The sequence below is a fragment of the Pagrus major genome, chromosome 12 (assembly GCF_040436345.1).
Source record: "Pagrus major chromosome 12, Pma_NU_1.0".
Classification (NCBI taxonomy): Eukaryota; Metazoa; Chordata; class Actinopteri; order Spariformes; family Sparidae; genus Pagrus; species Pagrus major.
In genome coordinates, this window is record NC_133226.1 from 7,124,122 (window position 1) to 7,142,324 (window position 18,203).

At 39.5% G+C, this 18,203-nt stretch overlaps 3 protein-coding genes across 4 annotated transcripts in view; 1 reads left to right on the forward strand and 2 right to left on the reverse strand.

Moving 5' to 3' along the window:
* Positions 1 to 1,530, forward strand: part of niban2a (niban apoptosis regulator 2a) — a 33,101-nt gene extending 31,571 nt beyond the window's left edge. The window contains exons 13-15 of one of the 2 annotated variants that reach the window (XM_073478269.1): positions 217 to 328; positions 418 to 875; positions 930 to 1,530. In XM_073478269.1, coding sequence (XP_073334370.1) covers positions 217 to 328; positions 418 to 875; positions 930 to 1,391 — 1,032 coding nt within the window. In that variant the 3' untranslated portion in view covers positions 1,392 to 1,530. Of the gene's footprint in view, positions 1 to 216; positions 329 to 417 lie in introns of both variants that reach the window. The other variant, XM_073478268.1, reaches the window with a different exon arrangement.
* Positions 1,531 to 2,920: 1,390 nt separating this feature from the next.
* Positions 2,921 to 13,708, reverse strand: slc31a2 (solute carrier family 31 member 2). Its single transcript, XM_073477858.1, has 4 exons — positions 13,265 to 13,708; positions 9,855 to 9,921; positions 7,612 to 7,840; positions 2,921 to 6,160 (listed from the first exon to the last, which is right to left on the reverse strand). The coding sequence occupies exons 1-4, from the start codon at positions 13,271 to 13,273 to the stop codon at positions 5,995 to 5,997; spliced, it is 471 nt and encodes a 156-aa protein (XP_073333959.1). The 5' UTR covers positions 13,274 to 13,708; the 3' UTR covers positions 2,921 to 5,994.
* Positions 13,709 to 15,614: 1,906 nt separating this feature from the next.
* Positions 15,615 to 18,203, reverse strand: part of arrdc1b (arrestin domain containing 1b) — a 39,373-nt gene continuing 36,784 nt past the window's right edge. The window contains exon 9 of the mRNA XM_073478578.1: positions 15,615 to 18,198. The gene's annotated coding sequence lies outside the window, so the exon portion shown is untranslated. The remainder of the gene's footprint in view (positions 18,199 to 18,203) is intronic.

The window sequence follows — 18,203 nt, forward strand, 5'->3', positions numbered from 1 at the left end:
AACAAAAATGTAAACGTAATGTTTCTGAATCCTTCAGTTAGCATGTAGCCCTGGTCAGCGGATAGGCTTTACTCTGATTTAACCCTCCCTGACAACATATCCACAGATTCACACTAACTAAAGGGATCAGAAACATTAAATATCAATACGTTGTTAACTGATATATATTGACGTCTGGAAGCTTTATGAAGCTCATCTGTGTCCCTTCCTCCTCAGGTGCTGCCTCAGTTCAAAGAGCTGATCTTTGAGGACTTCTCCCGTTTCCTGCTGGTGGAGAACATGTTCGAGGAGGTGGTGCTGCAGTCTGTCTCCAAGGACATAATGATGGGTAAGGGAAAAAAAGTTGTAGTGGCCGTTGAATAATGTGTCTACTTGAAATATCATTGCTAACATTTCTCATTTTCTTTCTCTGTCCAGCTGTGAAGGAGGCAGCCGTCCAGAGGAGACACAACCTGTACAGGGACAGCATCATTCTGACCAACAGCGATCCCAACCTGCACCTGCTCGGAGACAACCCTTCGGTGGACTGGGCTTCTAAATTCGGGGCTGATGAGCCGGAGAGCACTGTAGATGGTGGCCTTGTCGGCGGCGGAGGAGGTACTGGGAAAAGACGCAAGCAGGTGGTGTCCATGATCCAGCTGGACGGGCTGCCTCTGTCCTACGAGTCCTGCCTGGAGGTCCCCGGCGTGGAGCTGATCCCTGAGGAGGATGTGGAGATGTTTGAGGTCAAACAGGAGGACCAAGAGGAGGAGGATGATGAGGAAGAAGACCTGCCTGAGCTTCCCAAATCTCCTGACAGCGTGAATGAAATCAGAGACCTGATAAATCCTGTGGTGGAGATGGTGCTGCCTGTGTCAGAGGAAAACCAGAGCGAGGTGACCAACGGGACCAACGGGAGCGAGGTGACCAACGGGACCAACGGGACCGAGGTGACCAATGGGACGGAGCCGACCACGGGCACCATCACCATGGACGATGGAGTACAAGAGGACGTGACCCATGTAACCACCATGGTGGAGGAAGTCCCCAGGAAATCTCCACGAGACAAGTCGTCCCCTCAGTCACTCCTCCAGCAGCTGATGGGAAACAGGAAGCAGGAAGCTGATGAGGCGCATCAGGAGGAAACAGCCATCAAGGACGCCATCGAGGAAATAGAGATAGCGGTACAGGAAGACGACAGTGAACGCATCGCTGAGGTCTCAACAGCAGAATCCGATTATGAGTCGTCACCGAAGCTGGCACTGGCCACAGACACCGGCTCATATGGCGACAGTGGCTTCCAGTCACCGACCAACGAGGGGCCGGATGAAATCGAGCCTCAGCCAATGACAAACAGACTGAACGGAGAGGACAAAATTATTGACCCGGTGGACGTGGAGGTGGAAATTTAACTTAGGAAAACAATCGTCTGAACGTTACTCTAAAGCTGGAGAAAACTTTGGAGAGAAATACAGCAGAGTGTGCATCACGTGTCAAGGGAGAGACGTGGGACGATATAAGGATTGTATTTAAAGGTTTAATTCAAAGCGTTGCCTTTTCTTCATTATATTGATGTTTGTTATATTGCACACTTTGAAACCAACTCCTCCATCCGCCCCTCGATTTGTTTGAGACATCTCTTTGGTGATTGGTTCCCTCTCTATGCAGCTTTGTAAATCTCAAAGCAAGTTTTTTTGTATGACACTGAATTCGACATATCTGATTTAAATGAGTAAGGCTCTTTTATTTGTGGGTCCATCACAAGGATCAGATTATTTTAAGTTTATCATCCACTTTTTTAAACTTATAGAAAAAGAAAGGAACACTAAACAACCCCCAAGTTATTGATGATGTAAATTGTTTGTTTACACCAGAGGATGGGCCTATGTTTTCTCACTATATCTCACATTTATGCAGTCAGACTATATATACAGATTGTGCCTTTAACTTTACTGCAGGTGAATGGATCCCTCTGTAATGCTCACATCCTCTACCTGGGCAGCAGGGGGTGCTACAATCAATCTTTAGGTGTTGTATGGGGAATTGCTATTTTAAAAGTGCTATTTTTTTTAAATACTGGTATCTATTTTTGTAAAATGCAATTGTTTGAAACATGAAGTTTGTTTACTTTGAATGCTTTTCCTGTATTCGCAAATGGCCTTTATGTTTCAACTCGAGATGTTTTTATTGAAACCTGTCAGAAATGATTTACACCCTCCACTGTGATTTGATAATGTTTTAAATTTTTTGACAACAAAACCAAAATTCATAGTTTTTTGTCACTCTGGGTGTAGATGACCATGATCTCTAACTTGTGGGATTTTGATGAACTTGTAATCAGAAGCTCACTTCTTAATTACAAGGTAGATTCCTACTGCTTGATTTTTTGTCTTTTTCATATCAACCAATAGTTTGTCTTTTCAACTTCACTGTAAATACATTGACTCAAACATGACAGCGAGGATCTTTCTTTTTGAAACCAATATATTCTAATTTATTGCAAATTTTACAAACTGGGTGAAATATTTTCTTAAATCTATGTAATCTGGATGAAGAGGCTGTGTAAAAAAGACAGTAGTGTCAGTGAAAGCCATGACGAGACACTGATGACACGGTTGTTCTGTAAATCCAGGAGGTTTGATAAACTGTAAATATTATGTTTTATTATACATATATGGGGGGATTTCCAGGATCTATGTAATTTGGTACCAAGTATAGTGAAATGAGAGACAGTGATTTTTGCATGTTCAGCTAACCTGCCAACCACAAAGCAAGAATCTCAAGGCTACCCTCGATTCAAATATGGAAAGATATGGAAATAAAAGAAGTCGTCTCAGGAAAAGCAACAGAAGATGGATCCCTCTGCCATGAACCAAACAGACATGGAATACAGAAGGTGTTGTATATACAGAAGAGTGGAATGTAAGTGTGCAGGCAGAAGTACAAACATAGTTTTTATTACAATTGGCACACAGAAAACATCTCTGGGAATCTTCTTCTGAATTTGCAGTTACATATCAGTTTCTTTGTGGTAAACCTGTACAACAAAGTGTTATCACATGTTAGCATCACACACACAGACACAGGTGGATTAGTTTCACTTTTGTACCAAGCTACAGTATATTGTCAAATTCTGATAAGAGTTTAAATTCTTGTCCTCCCCTCCCTATTTCATGAGTCAGTGTCCTGTTGTGAAATAATATATCCATATTATAAACTGTCACTGTATCAGTAAGCACATTTTGAGTTTGCTGCCTTTAGATTAAGACCCATTACTTCAGTGGGGGACCATTTTCTGTCACCATCTCCTGTTTATTTATTACAAAATCTGTCTGTTTGGTGTCAGCAGCTAAACTTGTATATTTAGTACTTTTGTCTTCTTGAATTATATAAAATATGGATGAATAAAAACAAGTTTATCAACTTTATTCTTTATTTTTGTTGACCACATCCTTTGAGATTGTTTCACAAAAACCAGGGCGGAGAAAAAAAATATTGCCATTTATTAGTAAACCACATATTTGAAAATGTTTCTCTTATCAGAATCAGTTTTAGAAATATAAAAGTTAGATATTTCTATAGAAAACACGTGAAATGTCAGTTGCAAGGCACTCAAACTGTTTGTAGTTTGTCAATGATTGCCACAAAACCCTCATGATCAACTTTCACTGTCCCCTGACATACGTGTGAGAACCAAGATGACACAAGAGAGAAGTTTACAAGCCGCAATCCCATGATTCAGTTCCCGAATCTGAGTCTTATGACCTCTGACTGAAAATCTCAGTCTGTTCTGAGTCTGTTTTTAGGTTTCACTCCGAAACACTGCAAAAGATAGAAAACTATGCACAATACTTAAATACTGTATGTATGTAAGTATGTTGTTGGTTCCACTTAAAAATGTTGCTTTTTAAGCCGTCAAAAACATGAAAGTCATCAGTATGAGTTTTACTCTAAAGTTACAGTAGCAATGTCTCATCAACACAGTCAGAGCTCTCCTTTTCTGACTGAAAGTCTAGTTTTGTAGTGTCATTAACACCTTGAATTGTTTAGTGATATACAGTGAACTGTCTAACAGTCTGTCATGGTGGATGAGAATAAACTTAAATTACAGAAGCAACCGTAGGCCTTACACGCCACAAGCTAAGGGTGACTTCCTATCTCTGATTCTTGATGTACCTCTGCTGTGGATGTTTCAAATGCATTTCTCCAACTAAAACTACACTAAAATCCCTTTTTCCATTACTCACGTAGATGTTTGCTGCTAGAGAAGCAGGACTGAGCCTAAGAAACACAATGTTGTGTCTCTTGAAGCTGGCAAGACAACTTTTTTGCTTCTACTTAAGTAAATACTCACTGCACAGTGAAATGGCTGTAGATAGACGACACCATCCGTGTACAGACTGATACCCTATTAGCCTCACTTTCACAATGCTTTTCCATCTGCCACCGGGCTCGAATTTTCCCCGCAAAAATGAAGGTTGCATTACAGCACAGAGGAAGAGGTCACTATCCTCAGGTAACAGTGGACAGACTGGAATAACTGTGGAAACTCTACGCTGCAGAGGAAAACTCTAGTGTTGTGTCAAAGTCTGTTGCCCCAATAAAATATGTGTTTCTCCGTACAACTGGGACTTGAGACGTAAAGATCAGTAAAATAACAGTTCAGTAAATAACAAAACCTGCCTACAACCGGGTGTTTTACTCTGCCTTTTCATAGCGCTGAGATCAGGGTTTCTAGGTTAAATCGCAATTCTTACTGTTGTTTTTTGCTTTGGACATTAGCCTGGCTGCTAGCTGTAGCCATGTTGCTAAAACTGTGTTTGGAACAGCAGTACCAACAGTAATACCACAGAGAAGCACTTACCACCTTATTAAAGATGAAATTATACACACAGTCCCTACTGTCAAAGACAAATGTTATTCAAGTTATCAATTGAGTCCTTGGCTTCTGTAACATTGGCAATAAGAGTACTGATTCATGTTAAATCAATCGGTGCCAAGTTTCGGTACCTGAGAGGGCATCTTTGGAGTATAGACAAAAAGAGAGAGGGAGACTACATCATCCATGCAGCTTGTTCATGTCACATTGAGTCGGGGACATGGTGAGCCAAAAGTGGTCGCATTTGTGGTTACACTTTATGCAGACAACAATCACTGCAATGTCTGTAATGCTAACTGTGAAGCAGGCCAGAGCTATGCTTCTAACACATCTAAATATATCTAATAACTGAATGGCGTGCTGTGTTTGGTAGCCTGAAAGAGAAATTTCCTGCAGCAGCTGCAGCTAACGATGCTGAAGAAGTTGAACCCTCCATGGTTGAGTAAACTGAAGGTGAGATATCGACGACTTCCACATCTTCAGGTAATTAATTAGCTAGTTAGACAAGGTGATGTTGGAGATCACTGGGCTTTTTTCACTCTCTTGGATGATGTTAGCTTAGCATTTTTAGTGTGTTCGCAAACGCTCCACTGTCTCACGCTATGCCCTGGTGGCAGACTGTTACAGGCTCGAGGTTGAAGGAATGGGTTTGGGGGTGGAGAGGTTAGAGTTTTGTATTTTATGTGTGTAACATGTTGAAGTTAAGAAGTTTGAACTTATTTTTTACAACTGAAATTACATTTATGTTATTACAGAGAGAGTAAAGTACCAAAAAAAGGTATTGTGTCAGTTCAAATGTAAATGGCACCCATTCGTACCGAGTCCTGAGGCCAGACACGGGAGACAAACTGATAGAATGATGTGTCAACAATGTCAACAATCTAGATGGAGTTTTATGTGACAGTAAGTGTTGTGCAGCTCATTCTTCAGTAGTTATTCCCCTTTCATGCCCCTCCAGTGTTAAAACCTTCAATAATACTTACTTACTCCACTACAGAGCAACAGAACAGCACGTAGAAAGAAGTCAGTCAAGTAGTTTCCCATTTAGTATCCAAAGTGTGAGATCCTTTAACTTGTGGGGGGGGGGAGAAAGGAAAAAAAACAAATGTTGTCCTCTGTCTGAACTGTCCAGACCATCAGGCGTGACCCAGGAGAGGAAATGAGATGAAATAACCGAGAACCGAGCCCACGACGACCCCGAGGAAGATCCAGGTGTTGTAGGACATGACGCAAAGCATGATCATGTAGCCCAGAGACACCTGCAGCATGTGGAGGAGAGTCTGGATACCATGCAGCAAATATCTGAGGAGGAAAGAGAGGAAAACATAACTTACACAGGCTGCAATACATCTATATGACAAGATCATTACTTCAAATACTTTATTCAGTAAAATAGTGTAAATTCATTATTTTGTTTTGTCGAGATGTTGAAGGATTTTACCAGTCAAGGACTCTGGTTACATGCTGTTTTTGTGTTCAATCATTATGACAGAACAGGTGACACTTTACAGAAAGGGAAGGAGTTCAATGTTCCCTTTCTGTTAGCTTATATATACATTTCTATGAGCTAACAGAGAGAGAGGTCAGTGTTCAGTCTCACATACATCTAGTGAGTGGGAATACTCGACTGTGTGAAGACAGGTGCAAAGATACACAGACACAAAGCAACATACAGCTTTAACTGGTTAAACAGGGTCAGGAAAGCTCATAGAATCTAACGGCTGTTACATGTAGGATTTCAGGTTTATTTGTACGGAAGACCATTTCTGCCAGTAAAAAAATAAAGAAAGAAAAAAAGCAATGATTTAAAAATAGTAAGTGACTTAAAGTGAAACTCTCGCCAAAATGCAACCTAGGCTTTTTTTGTGAATGTGTTTGAGTCAAACCTTCATGTAAAAGCATAATTACGACGAAAAAGCCACTTCAGTTTACTAAAAAGAAGGTTTTTGAACAACTCATGTTAGCAGTAGCTTGCTCCGCTCGCTGCCGTACTGCCAGTCGAGATGCGTCGATCCCCGATCCCTGATCCCCGGCGTAACATGGAGCTTTCTCCTCCATGTTACGCTGCACTCGGGGATCGACGCATCTCGACTGGCAGGACGGCTACTGCTACTGCTAACGTGAGTTGTTCAAAAACCTTCTTTTTAGTTAACTCTGTGTACACAAACAATGTTCTCAATGCTCGTGTTCATGTGTAGAGACCCTGGTGATGCTACGAGCAAAGTTTCATGTTGTGTCGAGTCTTCTTAGTGTTTTAAAAATAGCGATTTTGATGCTACCGTAAAGTTGCCCCTGCACACCATTGAAAATTAGTTTGACCTGGAAACGAAACTACGGTGAATCTTAAAAGTGGCTTTTTCGTCTTAATTATGCTTTTACATGAAGGTTTGACTCAAACACATTCACAAAAAAAGCCTAGGTTGCATTTTGGCGAGAGTTTCACTGTAATACGTCAAAACTGTGACATAAAAAGTTGAAATTATGATTTTAAAAAAATAAATGTAACTAACCATGGGGATATATTTTTCCTTTTACTGGCAGAAACTGGCTTCCATAATTTTCTGACCTCTAGGACTGTACTCATTATCATTTGATGGAGATCTGTTCCAAAAAACTTATATTTTAATAGTATTATCAGGTATTACATTATTTATATTTTTGCAGCATGCTCTATGCAGAAAGAAAAATGACCATATTGTTTGTGATTTATATAAGCTTATTTAGACCTAGTTGTATATCACAAGGACCCTGACCTGTTTGTGGTGTTTGGAGCAGGAGGCTGCGGCTCGATGGGGGTCAGCGAGGATTCAGAGGGACTGCTTTCCAGTACAGAGCTGCTGTCAGTGCGGAGGGGCGGAGGGACGGCGTACGGAGACTTAGGCTGGGCCAGCTTAGACTTACTCCCCAGCCACACCCTCCACACTTTGAGAACCTCGTAGAAGACCGTCAGCAGCAGGACCACAAACACCGACAGCACCATCCCTGGAGACAGAAAAACACCACATACAGAGAGTTAACTCATACAGCTGAGCTCGGTGTCACAAACCCTAACTCATCCCTGAATATGGAGATGTTGCTTTAGCTTTGATTCATATTTTAACTTACACAACACAGAATTGGTAGCTAACTCGCAGAAGATGCCAGGTGTAATCAGCTCGGATTCACATCAGTTACTATACATTCTTATGGCAATCCAGAGTCACATATCTCAGTGTATATAAGCAATCTATTCCTGCTGCATAATCCTCTTGGCTCATCATTTGTACGCTGGTTATGCTTTAAACACATAACCATAGTTTGAAACATACTATGTAGAACCTGACCACATTGGCACTGAGACAAATATATACTAGGACTGGCATATACTGTACTTTATGTTGGCCAGTAAGTAACAAATAACTGAGAAGAGAACTGAGTAGAGCTTGGTATGGAATCTCAATGTTTTTAGGAGAAAAATCAAAATGTGTGATGAATGAGTAACTGTTGAGTCCGTTGGCAGCACACTTTTTAAAAAAAAAGAAAAGATTAATCTGGGCTTTTAGCTTATATTTTTTATAGGACAGCTAGGAGTCAGACAGGATAGGGGGCTATCAGGCAGTCCAGCACTTCCTATTTGGTCAGTTTTAAGCCTTGTTTACTTATTCTTTAATCTAAATTATCATTTTCTAATTTAGACTCTTTCTAACATTTTGGCTATATATTAAGTCAAATGAAAAAAAAAAGTTTGTGTCATATTAACAGTCTTCAAACTGAGGTACAGCTTGGCACGTACTGAACCAAGTGCTCCTTATAAAATTGTTCATTATTACGTTTATGCTACAACATGAATAATGGATTATTATTAAACCCAGAAATAAAGGTTTTGGCTTCATAATCTCAGCAGTGGTCAAGCTCTCATACTGAACAGACGGATGGTGGAAAATGAAAAGTATGAAGGGCAGGTTTCAGAGTCGTCTACAGATGATCCGACACATTCTTTACTTTGAAACCAGGCCAATGTCATTTACTGATATGAAATCAAGCTGATGACAGCTGCTACGCCCTCCACAAAAGGCTGCAACCTTTCAGTCGTATCCTTCAAGCCTGCAGGTTTTCAGTCGTATCCTTCAAGCCTGCAGGTTTTCAGTCGATCATTCTTTAAAAAAAATGCATTGCTTAAGTTTAAAGTGATGCTATATAAACATCCCATGTGCGTTCAGCAAAAACAGGAGTGTCTGTTGACACAAAACTATTGTATGTTTTAAGCAGAAGAACTGGTTTTTAAGGACAACCAAGACTGATTCCACAATATTGTGAACAGCTCCTGTGAAGAAGGCTAGGCAGCACCTGTATCACCTCAGACGGCTGAGGAAATTTAAGATCTCCACAGGGCTGCAGAAAACCTTCTTCTCTGCCACCATCCAGTCTGTCATCTCTGGAAGCATCACAGCCTGGTACAGCAACTGCTGCGCCCAGGACCGGAAATCTCTGCATAGAGTGATCCGATGTGCTGAGTGCATCACTAGAACTGCGTTGCCCTGCCTTCAGGACATTTACACCAGGCGGTGCAGGTCCAGAGCGACCAGGATCATAACGGACATTCACCACCCCAACCACGAACTGTTTGTGAAGCTGCCTTCTGGTAAGCGCTTACGCAGTGTCATGGCCAGGACTGAGCGTCTGAGGAGGAGCTTCTTCCCTCAGGCCATTTAGACAATAAACTCTCATAAACCAACATAACACACACTCAGCAAACACCATACATCTATATATATATATATATATATGTGTGTATATATTTTATTTTACTTTTTTCTATTTAAATTTAAGTCTTTTATTTTATTCTCTATTCAGTTTTATTTTCTGGTTGCACTTTTTTTTTTATGCACAGTAAACGGAGTGGTTGCAATTTCATTTCACTACTGCTGTACTTGTACAATTGCATGTGACGAATAAATCTTTGAATCTTGAATCTTGAATCCTCTGAATTGAAGATATTGGACAGTATCACTGTTACCTGCAGGCCCGTGCACATCCCAGAAGTCAAACAGCAGCGTCACGCTGCTCGACACTCCAAAAGTCATCTAAAGAAAAAAGAGAAAAACATGAAAAAACTGAAGCAGCTGTCGTTGTTCACTGGCTGAACAAAATTAATGCACGCCAAGGTGTTGCAACAACGCTGACCTCAGCCTCCCTTCCACCACGATCAGTCATGTAAGACTGAGAGCTGCTGCACTGCTCTGTTATCAGCCCTCACCTGCTTTATTTTCTGGTGCAATGACTCAGAACGGTTTTGATTACAGATCTAAGCAACCCATACTCTCTCCTTTTTACCTTTTCATAAAAGACCAAGATCATTATCGTTATAAAAAGTAGCAGTAATAACGCCAGTGTTTACGTCTTGTTTCTGGAAAAATTGGTGCCATTCCAAGTGATTTCAACGTCCCAGTCCAAACAAATGGGAGAAATTATATGTTATCTATTAACATGAACAGAAAGATTTTGAATTTGTTGGATTTTCCTGGTTAAAAACAAAAAAGGAAAATACCTGATAACAGAAACCTGGTCAACATAAACATTTCAGAACAATAAAGATTATAAACAACACACATTGTTTAAGAACAATGAAATGAACTTAACTGAGGAAAACTGTTGATTTACTCCTGTTTCTTCAGTTTTCATACGATGTGCGTGCAGAATTATCTTTACATTCTTTCATGCCGCACTCAAAACCTCCTCTGTTCTATAAATCATTTTTGGATTCCTTAATAATAAAAAAACCCAATTTACGCCATTCAGAGCAAATCTACTCAGCTGATCTCTCGCTCCACAATTACAGGACGTATGGTCCCACAAAAGCACACTCTGTTCTGCCCTGCTGCTGTGAATGTGTGACTGACAGAGGAATGTACTGTTTGTGTGTGTGTGTGTTACTGCTGCCCAGTCCCTGCCCAGCTCTTTGTCCCTTCACCACCTGGCCTGGCATGAGTGGCTCTCACCAGCTGCACACCGGAGAAGGTCTAAAAGGAAGGATTTTCCAAACTGACCAATCAATTAGTTGATTAAAAACAACCATAAGGCCAAACTTTATCTGGTTCATAAAATTAAAATAGGCCTTTTCTTTGGGTTTTGATCTGTTGGTTGGACAAAACAAGAAATTTAAAAATGTCACTTGGACATTTACATTTCTCTAAAGTTTGTTAGAATAAAAATGTGGCAGTTCTAATCCATAATATATCACTGTGGAATAAAGGAAGAGCGCATCATTTCTGCCACTAAAGGGTCTCTCAGTCAAAAGAACGAAAATGAAAGATGGAGTTTGATGACACTGTGAAGTAGCGTGGGATCATTGGAGTTGTGTTTCATTGTGATATAACCACCATTGCCAATGAAAACTTATCTGATGTGACACAGGTGGAAATGTTCACAGACGAGGACAGTGAGGTTTACGTGAAAGTTATAGCAACAGTCATCATTGTTGACAAAAATGTTGGGACAATGTGGAAATGTTACATTATATATCTTTAAATGTGTCTGTTGTCTGCTCCCTTCATGTGAAACCCAAAGCTCAACCTGTAAGGTTCCTTGTGGTTTAGAGGTTTAATGTGTATTTCATATAACCAGGATGTCCATCTGAAATGGCCAAGGACTTTTTTTTAAATTGCATACTACCAATCAAAGCTAAACATGAGTAAAATCATTACATTCAGTGAGATGATCACACAGTTTGTAAACCAGCCAACAGCAAAGACAGATGATCTAAGATAATGTATGTGGAGGTCAAAGCACAGGGAGCCAACCTGTAGCGTATGTAATCATTCTCTCATCGCACCAGGAAGTTGGTCCGTAAACTGTACTGTTCACCTTCATATTCTCCTGCAAACATACCTTGGGGTTAGTTCAACATCTGTCTGATTCTCTGTTTCTTGCCCTGTCAGACTTCCTTCTAATGATGTCAAAAATGATGACTAACCCTACAAAAATAAGATCTGATCGGATCTGAGTTATCTTTTTCAGAAAAATGTGACAGCAGTAAAAGAGAAAAAACTGGTTCTGCAGAAAAGTGAGTGATTAGCTCGTTGTCATTTTCAGTTTTAGCCATTCCACTAAGATCCAGTTCTATGGTTGTCAAACTGTTGACACTTCTCTGACTGAAATAAAGATTCTAACAATTAAACATAGAAAAAGGTCAACAAAGTTCACAAATAGTGCAGATGTACTGTAATATTGACTACGTGAAGTATTTCAGGCACACGGAAAACATGGAGAAGGACAAATATAGATATCTTGAGTCAACAATCTACCTTGAGGCCAGGCAGGGTGATCATTGTGAGCTTATCTTTCAAACCGCTTGAGAAAACCAGATATTAGCTTGCCAGGTGATTACTGAGACTGCAAACAAGGAGAGTGGTGTTTCTACTACAAACACTCAGTACACTTTCAAGGACTGGATCTGTGTTTTTGGTTGGTTGCCACTCATGTCATTAGCATATTCGGGACTTAATTTGCCACTTTAAAAAGGCGCACTATGTAGTTTTGGAGAAGAAATATAAAATCAGAATTTTAATATTTACAATATTAATGAGGTGAGAATACAAACTGAGAAATATACATTTTTTCCACACCTAAAAAAACAAGCTGTTCTCAGAGGAAAATAAGGTCCCAAAACACTGTTTAAAGCTAGAAAGGTGGCAGGGTCCGCCACATATCAACAAAGTAAAACAGCAAGAAATTGTGTTGTCCTTTAAGGTCAGTTTGTTCATTCAGTCACAAAAACAAAGAGTTTGTTGGCATTAAATGAAAAAAAATCAGTCAAGGGAGAATTTTCTCTTCTGATTAAAATTTAACTAAACTAAATAGTTTAACCATACAATATTACAGCTTCATGTTTATGGCGGTCTAAAAGGAAGTAATGACAGATTATTAAAAAAGCTATGATTCACTTTGGAAAATACCAGGAAATAAAGTAAGGTACATGTGAGATAAATGGATTGAATGTAGGGCTGGGCAATAACTCAATGTTATCAAGTAGGCTATTTACTCTCAGTGGCATTGTATGGTGATGGTATGATTATACCACGCTATTGTTTTAGAAAACCATGTTGTCAGAATGAACATAAAACACGTACTGAACTAAAACAAAATTGGTTAACTTATGTGTTAAGTGTCACATTTAATTGATGTCAGCCATACTGCATTAGTCTACTATATAATGCCCTGTACCCCCAGTTAAAGTACTCTGTCTACAACTGGGTCAACAGCTTAAAGCACTGATTCTGCTCCTCTGTGTTTACTGTGGTCCGCTCCCGTCCACACCACATGCTGTGACTCAACAGCACACTAGAGACACAACTCAAAATACAGAAAGAACTTATTCCAGTGATACATAATAAGTAACATGCATGTCGGAGTGAGCACACAACTTACGGACATCATGGTGAACTTGCTGAGCGCAGGCTAACACCACAGTTTCAGCAGCTACTGACTCCGGTTCCCCATTCCTTACCGGAGCAGGACACAGTTGTTGTTCGGGCGCAGTCAAGTACGAGCCATGTCTCTAATACACCAGTCAGAGCCGCTGAGCCAGCTCCTGAGTCACTACAGCCCAATGAGGCTACTGCGTGACTGCAGGAGGACACCAGAGGGCTGACGGTTAATGGAGTTTTTCAGCCACGGAGAACAAAGAGCCACTGCGGCTAAAATACCGAAATAATGATGAAAGTCCCGTTCTAGTCGTCCCGAGACCGAAATGTCGCCGTCGAAATTAAGCAGGGTGCGTACAACCGGTAAATATTTGCATTATTTTCCAATAGTTAGTCAACGTTAGCCGAGATATGCAGTCGATGGACGTTTTCGGACGCGACGCATGCGCAGAAGGCACAGATTTTGACTACAAAATATTTTGTTCACGTGACAGACGGAGGGAGCCGAAGTCATTCGTGGACTTTCGGCTGCTTTCCCGATATGAAATGAAAAGTGTGCTGTTAAAGCAGCTTGAGGCCAGCAGAAACACTGCTGTCCACATCATGTGTTACTGGAAGGAGGCTAATGTTAATCTTGGAGAGATTTGTTTATATTTATATTTAATATGATATTTATTTTCTCTATAAATAACAAGCTGTTCTCAGAGGAAAATAAGGTCCTCAGAACACTGTTTGAAGCTACAAAGGTGGCAGTGTCAGCCACATATCAACAAAGTAATACAGTATGAAGTATGAGTTTGTTCATGTTGTTTGTTGGGGCATAAAAAAAAAATCAGTCAATGAAGATCTTTCTCTTCTGATTCAAATGTCTTCTCCAAAACTACATAATGCACCTTTAAGGGGATACACCACAGGTAAATAGGGTAAAACAAATTTAACTGATAGGTATCAACATAAAACTTCCTCAGTTGATTACTTTTTGTAACATTTTTTGTAATACAAAGTTCACTGAAACTTTGTGTTTAAATATACAAATGAGTCATTGTCTAATTAAAAATATACTAATTTCCTAAACAGAAATCTGAACACTGGATGAAGCCAAATTCAGAATTCTTGTCTCATTTTGATAAAATATAAGAGTAAAAGGTTCTTTAAGAGGAAATTTCAGATATCTCTTTTTAATCGATCCATTAATCTGAAAATATTGTCAAAAAATAAATGTTCTGCATGTTACACAGAACTGATGTTATCTAAAATGTTATCTAAATCAGGCTATGAATGATATGTATGAACAAACCCCTCTGTAAGAACCTTTAGAATATAGGACGTAAACTGGAACGCTTGGTGTAAGTGCTACTGCAGTGGAGATTTCTGACTCAGACTATGTGAAAAAATGATTTTTAGAAATACTGTAACTTTCTTTTGTTTTAAATAAAGATATAGGGTAAACATTTGAACTGAAAGATGTCACCATGAAAAATCCCAAGTTGATTACTGATATCACGAGAGCATATCTTTTTGCATTACAAGTTTTCTGATATTTAAGTATGCAAATCAGGCTATAGGCTTAAATGTGTGCTGATTTGCACAAATGTCCAGAGCAGAAATGTTAGCTACCTTAAACACCTAAATGTTTTTTTCTCTTCCCACTAATCTGTAAAAGAGGAAACTCTTGGCAACCTAAAAAAATAAATACCAATTATTATGGTAAATCTTAAAACATTTTTGGAGATTTTGAATACAATGTTTATTGTTTTACTGTGCATTGTGTTTGGCAGACAGCTCTTAATCAACTGCTGTTTTTGGTGCTATAAAGTTATTAACTTACGTTTTTTGCCCCTTTTTTAAACTGCAAACATACTTAATCATTCTTCAAATATTCCCTGAACTGATCGGTCTATTTCATGATGAATGCATGTTGTGAAGATTCTATCAAAATGGATGAAATGCTGCAGCTGACCTACGGTAATTATCTTAGCCTTCATTTGATTTGAATCATCCTTGGAACAGCTTCTACTGGCTGCCTTTTTGTATGTGCAGCTTTTAGGATAACTGAGAACTTGTCACCAGCAATTTCTGAGGAATCCCATGGCTGTACACATATTTCTGGAAATGAAAGACCTTTGACACTTAGATCTAGCTATGGATCAGTTGTGTCTCTTCACTATTTAGTCTGTTTTAAGTCAACACAAACCGAGATTTGCTCTCATGTAATGCACACTGAATTGCCTTGTTGTTCCAAGGTTCATAACACTGACTGTTTGTCAAAAGAAAAGGAAAAAATAAACTCTAGTTTTGGAGGCACGCTCTCATTTCAGAACCACAAACCTGACTCTGTTGAGAGAAACAACAAAAACATGTCATATAATTTTATTGTTATACTGTACAGTAAAACTTTGTTTCTGCACTGTAAGTTGAAATATTACATTTACTGATTGAGGTGCTACTATTAGTATCTGCATACTGCACCTGTAAACAGCTTACAAGTAGAAAAATACAAAACCAGACACCACTCATCAATATGTGAGGGGGGAGAATGAAAAAATTACACAGAACAAGCGGGGCGTCATAAAGCTATAGTACCTTTTGGTGGAGAAGAATTCAACAGAATCAGGAGAGATAAAGGCAGCGTGAAATGACTTCAGGGAGCTGCTACTGCAGCCTTCTCGGAAATGAAAGGAATTGCACATATTTTCTAAAACAAGAATAAAAACAAAGTTCAAAAGGTCCAGTGTCCTCGCTGTTTTTAAAAGCTACATTTGTGTACATCAAGTGCACTTAGCACAGTCCACAGGAGACCAAAGAGGAAGAGCTGCACGAGCACATCCTGACATCCTCAGTGACAGAGAAGAAGAAAGTCCACTACACGCTCCTGGAGTGGGTGACATGAATCCAGACTGTTTAAGGCATGCATGCACAATAATGGAGTTTGGGTGACTGTCAGGTCCAAACAGTAACACTAGTTTGTCTGTGGAGATTTCAGAGCGGTAAAATAAAACAGAAATTCTGAAAAACACATGGCAACATGATCTACAGTCAAGAGCCAACCAGCAGGTTTTTTTTTCTGAATTCACAGAATGGACTTTAAGATTGTACTGAGATGTGACTTAAATAAGAAAAACACATCAATAGTCACACAAACTTTCAATACAGAGGTTGTGCTTAAGATTTTCAGTGGCATTGGTTTCCCACAAAAAAGTACAATGTAGGGCTGGGTGACATGGTTGAAATCATAATTATATAAATAAGGATATTTTCTGTCATTAAAGTATGACACAACATGACAAATGGATGCAATATCAGATATAAAATGAACTGATGTTCAAAGCAATGAACTGTTTCACTGTGGTGAGTTACACAACATCAAACTTCAGTAGCTCATTTTGATTTAGTTTTTAGTTACATACATACATTTAAATGACATGATAAGATCATATCATGAGATGATACTATCTGATAAGATTAGGTTAAGCTATCACCCAGCCCTTGCACACAATCAAAGAAAATGTCTTGAACAGATAATTTTACACAAACACAAACAGTTTGAGTGAACTCGGGAAAACTTAGGTTCTCATCTAAACGAGCTCTATTTTACCTACACACACACACACACACACATGCACACACACGCACACGCACACACACACACGCACACACGTACAGTAGATGTGCACTCAGACACCCATGCTCTCAAATCGTAAAAAGTGCTGTGTTGTGCACATGTATGTTTATCATCTGAGGATTTTCATCTCACTAATGTAGCACTCAAAGAAAGTTAAGGCAACAAACAGGAGAAACACAAACATACACAACATGTAAAAACATACAGCGGACCCCAGTTGGTGCATCATCCAAGTATTTAAGTGATTATGTCAGGCTCCGGTTTTAGGACAGGCTGAGTTAAGCTTGTACCGCCGACAACCACAAGAGGGCAGAGACAGACTGCATCAGTACTATCCAGCTGCAGGAAAACTGAGCCTCATCTGCAGCTACGCTCTCCTCTGAATACAAAACTGGTGTCAAAGCAAAACCTCTCGTGAAAAAACACAAGGTGTTTTTCCAGACATGATTTTCAACGTTTATCTAATGGGTTCTTCACACTATTCATTCTTAAACCAGGGCCAGAGTTGACCTTGGGATAACCCTGGGATAGCCCCTTTTCACACACACATTGTTAACCCAGGGTTGACCTAAGCCCAGGGTGATACGATTCATTCTACACTTCTACTGGCCCTGGGTTAAATGTTTGTTCAAACAAGCAGCTATGTTAACATCCTGAAATATCTTTATTAGCCTGGGACTAAGAAGGTTCTAAGCACTGGGCCAAGTGCAGTGTGAAAAGCCCTTAAAATCCTTTTCCAAAAAAAAAACGAAGCATAACAACAGTCTTATGTGTTGAATTTCAATATAAATTATCTTGACTAGAGATCTAAAACAAATTCAAAATAAAATTGTAGATACTCCGATTGGTTGATTAATGTCAGTGAAAACAATATTTACAATATTGATTTTGTGTGAGTACGTAAAACTCTTTAAAGCCCTTATGTGTAGGATTCCAACCATTTTTGATTGGCAACTTCTGGTGATATAAACAAAAAGACACTGCACTGCACAGCAATGCATGCTGCTACAGTACACACATACATATAAACTGCACCAATTTTCACTGGGACTGTCTCTACTTTCTTCAAACAAAGACTTAAACCATCAGTATAACTTAAAAGATGATATCATCACAGAAAGATCCTACATACAGGGGGTTCAACTAGCTTTACAGACAGACCACAAACTGGCAATAAGCTCTTCTTTCAGTATCCAGCATGAAGACCTCTCCACCCTGCTGATGATGACGACGACTGAGACACAAATGACAGCAGTGGACCACAACAAGTGCACATTTGGAACAAGACTGCAGAAAAGGCCAACGTTTGATCTCATCTTAC